This window comes from Cydia fagiglandana, chromosome 14 (genome assembly GCF_963556715.1).
Source record: "Cydia fagiglandana chromosome 14, ilCydFagi1.1, whole genome shotgun sequence".
NCBI lineage: Eukaryota > Metazoa > Arthropoda > Insecta > Lepidoptera > Tortricidae > Cydia > Cydia fagiglandana.
The window spans coordinates 15,630,936-15,641,583 of NC_085945.1; the positions used below are offsets into that span (position 1 = coordinate 15,630,936).

Genomic DNA, 10,648 nt, shown 5'->3' on the forward strand with positions numbered 1-10,648 from the left:
CGAAATACCAAGTAACATTTGTAAAATAATTTAAATTACTTAAAGATACATTTTAACTGACCGCGCAACAGTAGCGCCGCTAGCGGTGAATTCTCGCGATATTCTCTAATTCAAACTTTTTTGAAAATATCGATACGAACAGCACTGGCCAAACTGTGGTATCATTTGTGCACATTGACCTGTCAATTTAGTTCGCGAGTTTCTGGAGGCAACTCTAGGTATCGGTTAAGTTCAAATTTTTGTATTGTCGCGTATTTGACGAAGCATGTTGCTGATTTTGTACATGTATTATAATGACGAAGCCTGCGTTGCAGATTATAAAAACTTTTGTCAAATATCAGTAGAGTTACTTAATTTCCAATCATTTTAAAATAATATAAAACAATTTGCTTATACATAATTGGTTTTATTCATTTTAGAAACTTTCGATTTGCTTGTTTTACTACGCATCTAAAAAAATCGGACCTAATAGATTGCAGGCATACTTGAAAATTATTATAATTGAAACAAAAAAAAACAAGCTACTATGCAACTCAGGAATTAAGATAAATTTATGCCGACGGGAAGGTAGTTAAACTTACTTATAAATAATAATATAATTCACGTATTAAACACCTTTTATAACTAACCTTCCGTTTCCAGCAACTAAAACTAGATGAAAAGAAAGAAAACACGCCAGACGCCCTAAACGGCGCGTCACTGCTACAATCCATGACGGGTAACTCAGCGCCGCTGAGCGCGACTTCGAGGCTACCTCGCGCTGTTCACGAGGAACTGGCGCTGATACTGAAGCGTATAGGCAGCAAAGAGCACAATAGGGAGGCACTGGCACATCTTTACGACCTACGCGTAAGTCGATTTTGTTCCCACACGGACTATTACAGATTATAGGTAACTCAGCGCCGCTGAGCGCGACTTCGAGGCTACCTCGCGCTGTTCACGAGGAACTGGCGCCGATACTGAAGCGTATAGGCCGCAAGAAGCACAATAGGGAGGCACTGGCACATCTTTACGACCTCTGCGTAAGTTTTGTCCCTACACACCATGCTACAGTGTACAGGCAACTCAGCGCCGCTGAGCGCGACTTCGAGGCTACCACGCGCTGGGAACTGGCGCTGATACTGAAGCGTATAGGCAGCAAGGAGCACAATAGGGAAGCACTGGCACACCTTTACGACCTCCGCGTAAGTTCTGTCCCTAAACTACAGGCAACTCAGCGCCGCTGAGCGCGACTTCGAGGCTACCTCGCGCTGTTCACGAGGAACTGGCGCCGATACTGAAGCGTATAGGCAGCAAGGAGCACAATAGAGAAGCACTGGCACACCTTTACGATCTACGCGTAAGTTCTGTCCCTGCACTACAGGCAACTCAGCGCCGCTGAGCGCGACTTCGAGGCTACCTCGCGCTGTTCACGAGGAACTGGCGCCGATACTGAAGCGTATAGGCAGCAAAGAGCACAATAGAGAAGCACTGGCACACCTTTACGATCTACGCGTAAGTTCTGTCCCTACACTACAGGCAACTCAGCGCCGCTGAGCGCGACTTCGAGGCTACCTCGCGCTGTTCACGAGGAACTGGCGCCGATACTGAAGCGTATAGGCAGCAAGGAGCACAATAGAGAAGCACTGGCACACCTTTACGATCTACGCGTAAGTTCTGTCCCTACACTACAGGCAACTCAGCGCCGCTGAGCGCGACTTCGAGGCTACCTCGCGCTGTTCACGAGGAACTGGCGCTGATACTGAAGCGTATAGGCTGCAAGGAGCACAATAGAGAAGCACTCGCTCACCTTTACGACCTCCGCGTAAGTCGGCATTGTCTAACCTTATGATCATCATCATTATTTTCAACCATAACAGGCTCAGCGTAGGCCTCTCGTCAAGTGCGCCACCAGAAATGAGTCGCAATCTTCCGATAGTCTCCCAGCTATCGAGTAAACGGATGGCTGGAGCTTCTCATTATCAAAAGCGGCCCCTGATCGACTGAAGTGTCTGAAGGGCATCCATGAAAGACCTAAATATAAGATCCTCCTCCTCGCGTAGTGTTCCTCATTGCTGAGGGTCGTGAAATCCCCGTGGTTCAGCTTCTCTTTGACGGTGTCCCGCCATCTGTGCCTGTTTTTGACATCGTGAAGCGCGACATGCAGTTGGCTGTCCAGGTTAGAACGGACTTGATCTGCCCGCCTTGTTGGGCTACGGCCTCTAGGTCGTTTGCCATCAACCTTGTCAATAACGATGAGTTGTTCAGTCAACGTCAAAGATATGTTTACACTTTTGCACCGTAACTCCTTTGTAATTAGGCGAAAATTGTAAACATATCTTTGACGTCGACGTTTCAAGATTGTGGTGGCGTTTCCTGGCTATGTGTCCGAAAAATTCCAGTATCCTTCGTAAATAATTATTTCAAATAAAATATTTTGTAGGAGCGGCACCCCGAAGTGGACATCTGGACGTTCATGCAAGGCTCTTCATTCTACTTCCGTAACTACGTGGAGCGCGGGCTGCGCGAGGTCGCCGAGCAGAGGAAATTGAACTCTATGCCTATGTACAAACACGACTACAAGTCGGAAAACATTGGTGAGTAGCCATTTCATTAGCGAAGGGACAAGGGAAAGTTTAAAAATCGCAAACTTTACTCATAGGAAGATACATAGTAAGATGGTGTAAGCGCTGGTCGCCTATCGGTAAGAGCGTGCGACTTTCAATCCGGAGGTCGCGGGTTCAAACCCCGGCTCGTACCAATGAGTTTTTCGGATCTTATGTACGAAATATCATGTGATATTTGCCAGTCGCTTTGCAGTGAAGGAAAACATCGTGAGGAAACCGGACTAATCCCAATAAGGCCTAGTTTCCCCTCTGGGTTGGAAGGTCAGATGGCAGTCGCTTTCGTAAAACTAGTACCTACGTCAAATCATGGGATTAGTTGTCAAGCGGACCCCAGGCTCCCATGAGCCGTGACAAAATGCCGGGATAACGCCAGGAAGAAGAAGACTCATAGAAAGATCTCGGGAATGTTTCAAATTTTGTAACGGGAACATTCTGAAATAGAAACTTCCTTTAATTATTGTGAATTTTTCTAGAAGTTTTTTAACTGTGGAAACATACTGCAACTTGCACATCCGTAGGTACAGTCATCTGCAATAATATGTTTCAACGAAGGCCACAAAAATATCTGGCACGATTTTATTTGTAGAGTCAAATAGCGTGTCACATATTTTAACGGCCTTCCAAGAGTAACATATTATTGCAGGTGACTGTACAATTTACTTGATCGTATTTTAAAACATAGTGTATCTACATTTCCTTCAAATACTATCGAAATTGAAACAGTATGATGTTCGTTAACGTTACGAAACTATGCTAAATCGATGATTTCGTTTATTTTCAGATATTAGTAACGAAACGGAGGAGAAATCTCATTTAGTATTCATGGAGCGATTAAGAGCTTTGCAGGTATGTCTCTTTCAACATATTATTATCATGATGCATAAGAATATGGTTTATAATGGGTTCGTAATCCACTTTATGTTGTGGCAACAGGACCCAGACCTGGACGGGCCAATGCGTTTTTGGCTTAAAAAATATTCTATTGTCTCAATGTGCTTGGTTGGGGGGGGTAATGCAGCTACAACAACGCGTCATTGGAAAAAAATGTGATCTTTTATGGGACAACTTTTTCTTACTATTTGAAAGCTGTCAACTTTCAGATGGCATGTCGGTGGCCGAATATTACAGGGTTCTATGTTACATTTCCAAGATATGTAGTTGAAATTCGACTTAATGTCACTATGACAATGTTCAAATTTCAGTTAGTTAAAAGTGAAACATAGAACCTTGTAATATTGGGCCAGCGATGTGTCCCATACCCACAGTCATGCACAGAGTGAATATGGTGGCATGGCGTGCTAAATTATTGACCATGGCGGATTTTAATCACAGTCTATTATAATTACAACTGCAAATTCTCCTGATCGAATGACTACTACTTACTAGTTTGGCGCGATAACCCAAAATGAGTCTCGGCCTCCAGCACAAGAGGACGCCATTTTACTCGGTCCTGCGCGGATTAACGCCACTTTCACTGTCGCGGAGATCTGCCTGATCGATTGGTTAATGTTTTGTTATATTTCCAGGCCAAAGCGGGCATGAAGACAGAGTCAGCGCCCACGTCACAGCCACGCACGCCGGTGGACAACCGCGGGCTGCAGGACTCCATCATCGAGCACAGCCTGCCCCGCGCGCACAGCATCGACCCGCAGCTAGAGGTGCGTCCATAGGTCTACATGTGACCCCTTTCATAATGCTCGACGTTACACAAATTTAACCAGTAAGATCGCGAACTGGACGCAAACAACGCGAGGCGCGGCGAGGGGCAAATGTTTTTCAAATTTTCTTTCTGACATCTGCGATCTGCGAAGACTGCTATTTCTGTTTCTCAGAAAACATGTTTCACTTTTCTTCTTCTTCTTCAACCTAGCGTTATCCCGGCCTAGCGCAAGGGTCCACTCAATCCTTCACTTTCCTACTCAATCTTCTCCACTTTGCCCGGGCTTCAGCATCCTTAGGTGTGATTGTGAGATTATTCTCTTTCATATCCACTTTCACGACGTCCAGCCAGCGCTTCTTAAGCCTGCCGCGTGATCTAGGGCATTAACTAACTTGGGGTTTATTTTAGCCTCCTAATTCCCAAAGTCCTACCTTAGTACTTTTTCAGTTCAATGAAAATCAAATCATATCCGATTGGAACAGAGTTACATACTTTTGCTTTGTTTCGTTCAGTTTTTGAACAACATAAAATCAACTCTATTTCCTACACTAAAGGTTCAAATATCTCTGGCTATTCTAATATAACTATCTGTTTCCAGCTCCACTCGACGCAGTCGATGTCGCACAAGAACGAGGCGGCAGTAGACGCGCTCCGCCTCAAACTGCAACAGATCAAAAGCTCCTCCAAGAGATAAGGACGCCGCGCTCTCTCCAGGCAGCTCTCTGTTCCCGGCGTTACGGTTAACCTTTACGACGTCTCGTCCATACGTGAAGTACATTGACATAGATATCTAGGGACTAGCTTTACGGGCAAAAATAATGAGGCACGACAGGGGCCAGCACAGCGGTGTGACACCGCTACAACGCGATTGGTTGATGAGTTCGCATCACGCGCGCGATTGGTTGACGAGTTCGCATTACGCGCGCTATTGGTCGCAACTAGTTGCGTTAGACAGCACGATTGGCTGGGATTCGCGGGTAACACCGCTGAACTAGTACCATTTTTAGTGCCCCATTAGTCTGTCCTTAGACATTATACGTCAATGGTGAAGTACAAACGTTAACCTCGTCAAAATCCGTTAGATTTTTTTTTAACAAGCAGATAAGTCTGCATCTGCTATTAAGCTTAGAATAAATTCAAAAGTGGAAAGTGGCTGACTATGGATTAGGTCTTGGTGGCTTAGTTGGCAGAACGCTGGCGTATCCAGAGCGATCCAGAGGCCGTAATTTTTCCTTTTTTTAATTAATCCATTAGAAAGTAAATCTATAGAAAATGCGTGAGTTAAAGTCGAACTTTTTGCGCTTCTTGAGTTTTCATATCACGTCACCATTCTCGTGCGACGATGGCGTATTAAAGGTTAATGTTCTTATCGATATTATATTGGCAATCTTGTAGAAAGCATTACCTTTCAGACCAGCAAAACTTGTTTATCCCAACTGAACATGAAATCTAGTATTTATAAAAATCAGTTATGCAGATCTGTGCAAGTTGGATGGGTCTGAATGGGATGGAAGCAATAGGTACTTGTTGTCATTGTATGGGTAAAAATATTGTGCACTGTTGTTTTTAAACTTGCATGGTAAAGTTATCGAAATGACAACAAGACATCACAAAATATAGATTGCCTACCTTAATTCAAATCGACAATAGGAAACATGACAATTTCATGGACCCACATTCAATTTCTTAGTTAGTTCCTATCGACCTTAGTATTAATTATCTTATAAAAGGCCTATGTGTTTGGAATTGGAAATGTTAGCGTCCACGACTTGATGAAACGTTTACGCATGACGTGAAAAACAGCCTATACAGGGTAAAATATGCTTCAGACGTGCGTAATACGGTTCATTTTTCAATAAACAAATGAATTGTCTTGTGTAAATGAACTAACTATTCTTTCAGTTGTGACATTGTTAGTTATCCATTTAGGGACTACTGCATTATAGGATGACTTTGTTAGATATTTCTCCGGTTAGATTGGCTTTTAGATGTTGGTCTTATGTTTCGCTAAGCGGAACTACGCATGCTCGATAAACAGGTCTACATCGAGTAAGTTCTTGAAAAAAAAAAACTATTAAAATCGTTAAAAGATTTTACGTCAATCTTGATATTTTTACAAGCTTTTATTTAACTTGCCTTGTTACTAACTGTTGCACTGTTAGTATGTAAGTTTGTTAGTTACCTAGTGTGGGTCAAATCTTGGAAGCTTAATTTTACCCACTTCCCGATGTCCGATTGAGCTGAAAATTTGCATACATATGTAAGTCGGGTGTCAATGCAATGTTATGGTACCATCGAGCTGATCTGATGATGGAGACAGGAGGTGGCCATAGGAACTCTGTGATGAAACAACGCAACGTAATAGTCTTGGGGGTTTTTAGAATTGTCTCGATGAGTATTAGTTGCCTGTGGTAAGAAAAGTAAAGTCGGCGAGAAATAAGGCTTGTACCAAACATGAAATTTTTGCCATAGACTTATTTAAATGTATGTTCGATGTAGACTTGCTTATCGAGAAGCGTGAAACAGCGCAACCTATGTTGTCTTGCCTGTAATATTCGTTAAGTCGGTATGACGGTCGTTTTTAAATAATGACGAATGATTTTAAACATTAGCGAGGTTAAACTAATGATATTCGACATGAGATGTATACTTATTTCTAAATCGTAGGTTGTTAACCATCGTGTCTTCAATGTTATGGATATGTCTGTGTTTAAGCACTAGATTGCACTGGAAAATGCCCAATACATATTGTGATCGTATCTGAAATGAAACATTAAAATTTAAATATCATCTTCATTATAACTTATCTGTAAAAATCTTGTATTCGCCGACTACTATAAGCAGTTCGTAATAACCATGATAGATCAAATTTATCTGTGTATAAATTAAATATTCAGTAATTTTGTAACCATGTAAAACTAGCCAAAACACAATATTCACGAATATTAATATCTATATTAGTCTATAGACTAATTCCATTGCTAAAATCTATAGTGCTATTATTTTGTATGTTTATCAGATCAATGTAGTTTTCATCGCGCATGAAGACTATTATTGGCGATTCACACGTATTCTTTTAATGGATATTGTTATATAAATATGTATGATGTGATGTAACTAGGTCGGGAATCATTAATATTTATCGATACTGCGGGACATTTTATCGGTAACGGTGCATCCACACCGCAGTTAACTGTCAGGCATGGCTCACTCCGCGATTTCGTTGCGTCGCTATAAGTACATGCGGCCCACACCAATTTTGGTGTCTAACAGTATTAGTTGCCACGCACCTCTACGGAACGGACGCCTGCTTGCGCCTCCTAGCGGTCATATCTGTCGTTTAGACACGTTTTGTTAGAGAGTGAACCTTCTGTACCTAGTATTATTATTTATTCCGTGCTTCTGTGAAGCAACAGTAAGTAACTGTAAGTTACCCTTAAGTGCCACTTGCACCATTCCAGTAAACCGGGGTTAATCCGATAAACCGTTAACCCAGTGTCAAATTGTACTGGTAACCATGGTAACTCCAGGTTTAACCGGTTAACCCCGGGTTAGTGGAATGGTGCAAATGGCGCTAAGTGGTGTGAATGCATCTATAGCATCTTGTCTGTTTTAAGTCCTTGCCTAATTCCTGATCTAGTTTTAATTGAGCGTATAGATGTTTCTAAGACTGTTTTAATCTAATACTCATGTTATGGTTTATCTTGTGTTGGTTGAAGCGAGTAGAGGTCATCCAGTAGGTTTGTAAAAAACTTGGTTAAGCTGCGATGAGGCCATAGTTTATAGTTTATTTTACTACAAATATTACTCCAGTTTTTAAAACAAGTCGGAATATAGCTAGACTGATATGATTTAAAATAATGTTATAATTATAGTAATTTTGCGACTTGTGGGCAAAACTAAACCTACATAAAAAATAAAAAAAACATTCCCTTTCCAGTATTGGTTCGATGTACAAAATGTTCATATCTCATTCTTCATTCATCATGTAAACTAGTCGCCCTATTCCATTATAAAACTGTTAGTTTGGGGCGTGAAAGTAATGGTTCTGTATCGTATTCAAATAGACCACTTAGGCTGATAGTAAAATTACTGTTACATATATTTTCATTATCACGTGTCCTTTAGGTATAGAAGTAGCAGTCGATGACTGGTTGAGCGCCTTATCATTTGCCTGTTTAATGTTTTAAGCGCCCTAGTTATAGACGCATTATAAAAAAATACACAGTGTGTAGGGCAGTTTACATTACAAATGTAGTGCATAATGTAAATCTCAGTACTTTTTGTACCGAGACTGACTGAAATAGCAAGACACGTTCGTTAGTTTGCGTAAAAATACGATGGAAAATAATGATGCACTACATCTGTAGTATTAGCATTCAACAGAATGCTTTATACAAGGGCCTGTTGAATGCTTTGAAGGCTCTTCAGTGTATACGCGTTTCAAATGCAGCTTTTAAATAGCGTAGCGTCTTTTATAACTAGGCCGTATTTGCTATGCTTTAGAAGCATAGCAATGCTTTAAAATCTATGTTATAGCCCAATTATTCATAAAAACGCGTTACTGGCGTGAATTAGCTACGAATCGTTTGTCTTTATCTGTCATTTTGACTTATGGATTTGTAAGAAAGGGATAAAACATAATTTAGCTAAATCAGGCCCGTAAGGTTTTATTAATAAGGGGGTAAATCTTTATTGATTGTGTCCAAAACTGAAGGCATGTTTATATTTAAGCCTTGCTTTGTTTCTTTAGTCTAGCGGTTGTATCTTCTTTATTGTTTTTAACAGATTTGACTTCATTAATTACTAGCATTTATTTATTACATGTAAATTAATGTATTAAAATCATGATTACCTATTATTAATTATAAAGTTCATACGACACTGAATACCTAATTGTTTCATTGCTCGTATCGTTTATTGACTATAGTTCGTTTTTTAGCATTAGAAAAAACATGAAAGAAGGTAAGCGATCCTGACTCGTCTTTTACTTGAAAAACGCTTTTTAAAAATCAGTAACTATTACTTATGAAAGCAGAAGAATATAAATGATCGTATTAGATTCATAATTGTTACATATTTGCCATAACTTATTTTTAAAATGTGTTTTGCAATTAAAAGACACATCAAGATTGTTTACCTTATTTCTAATGCTAATTTGACTTATTAGAAAAGGAGTTCCGCTTGTAATATTAGTTGTGGTATCACCCACCCAGTACCCAGTCAAACAGTTTTATGATTGGTATCTACTGGGACCAAAAATTTCCAGCTGACCAAAGTAAATTTGTGGTAGAATAATAACGGATTTTCTTTGTCAGTAGTTACCAGCTGTAAAATATGGGGGAAATAATGCCTATGTGAGAAACTATAATAACATTGATCGCCGGTACTTTTTGCTGAGAGGGACAAAACTATGTTATTCCCCTGTAGGGTCTGTGCGGAAAGAGAAGAGTCGTAGAATTTATGGGCTCCCCTACATTTCACGACTCTTCTCTTTCCGCACAGACTCTATTTCTTGGTAGAAAGTGTGCGACAGAAATATAAAATATCAGGCAAACCAAATTTGTCAGTAAATAAGAAAAAAACTACATTCGTCGCTTTCATTTGGGTGTTGGTATTGGTACTAGCGTAAGAAAAACACAGCATGATTATCTTTGTCTATGTTTAAAATGAGACAGTCCCTGGCCGAACTATAACTTTAAAAAATGCACTATGATCGATCACTCGCCCTCTATACGTACTACACTAGTGAGTATTATATTCTTTGTACTACACCTAGTCAGGCAGTACGTAATTTTTCCGATCGTGTACACTGCTCTTAATAAGAAAAAAGTAGAAGCAGATTTTTAGGTCTATGGTAATCTAGTGTTGTTCACACTAGTAGAGAAAGTCTGTCGAGTGTCGATCTTAAGCCCCCTCCAGACTATGCGCGTGAATCGCGGGCGAAGCCGCGAATGCGAGTGTGGAGTCGATTTCGCTGTCTGCGAAAATCGACGCCACACTCGCGTTCGCGGCTTCGCGCCGCGATTCGCGCACGAGTGTGGAGGAGGCTTTTTGAATACCCCTGCGCTGCCGTAATAGAGTTAGACCATTGATAACTCTGCAACGATTTTGACAGCCCAGATTGTGCAAGTGTTATTTATATGTCATAATTTTATAGAAGTTTGACGTTTAAAATAACACTTGCAAAGTCGGGGCTATCAAAATCGCTGCAAACTTATCTTGGTCTATCTCTAGTAACATTATTGCAATTTTATTAAATTATTGTAGTCGTAAGCTATCTTCTAGAATCTAGAATAGGGCCGCGTGCCTATTAAAATTAAAATAAATTAAATCAAATTTATTCAAGACCAATAAAGGATCAATTTCGTTAGTGACACAT

At 40.6% G+C, this 10,648-nt stretch overlaps 1 protein-coding gene across 1 annotated transcript in view; it reads left to right on the forward strand.

Moving 5' to 3' along the window:
- The window catches only part of LOC134670937 (protein mini spindles), a 63,084-nt gene extending 53,929 nt beyond the window's left edge, over positions 1 to 9,155 (forward strand). Inside the window, exons 33-37 of the mRNA XM_063528771.1 lie at positions 643 to 849; positions 2,423 to 2,576; positions 3,388 to 3,452; positions 4,133 to 4,264; positions 4,865 to 9,155. Of these exons, the coding sequence (XP_063384841.1) occupies positions 643 to 849; positions 2,423 to 2,576; positions 3,388 to 3,452; positions 4,133 to 4,264; positions 4,865 to 4,960 (654 nt within the window). The 3' untranslated portion in view covers positions 4,961 to 9,155. The remainder of the gene's footprint in view (positions 1 to 642; positions 850 to 2,422; positions 2,577 to 3,387; positions 3,453 to 4,132; positions 4,265 to 4,864) is intronic.
- The last annotated feature ends 1,493 nt before the right edge of the window (positions 9,156 to 10,648 follow it).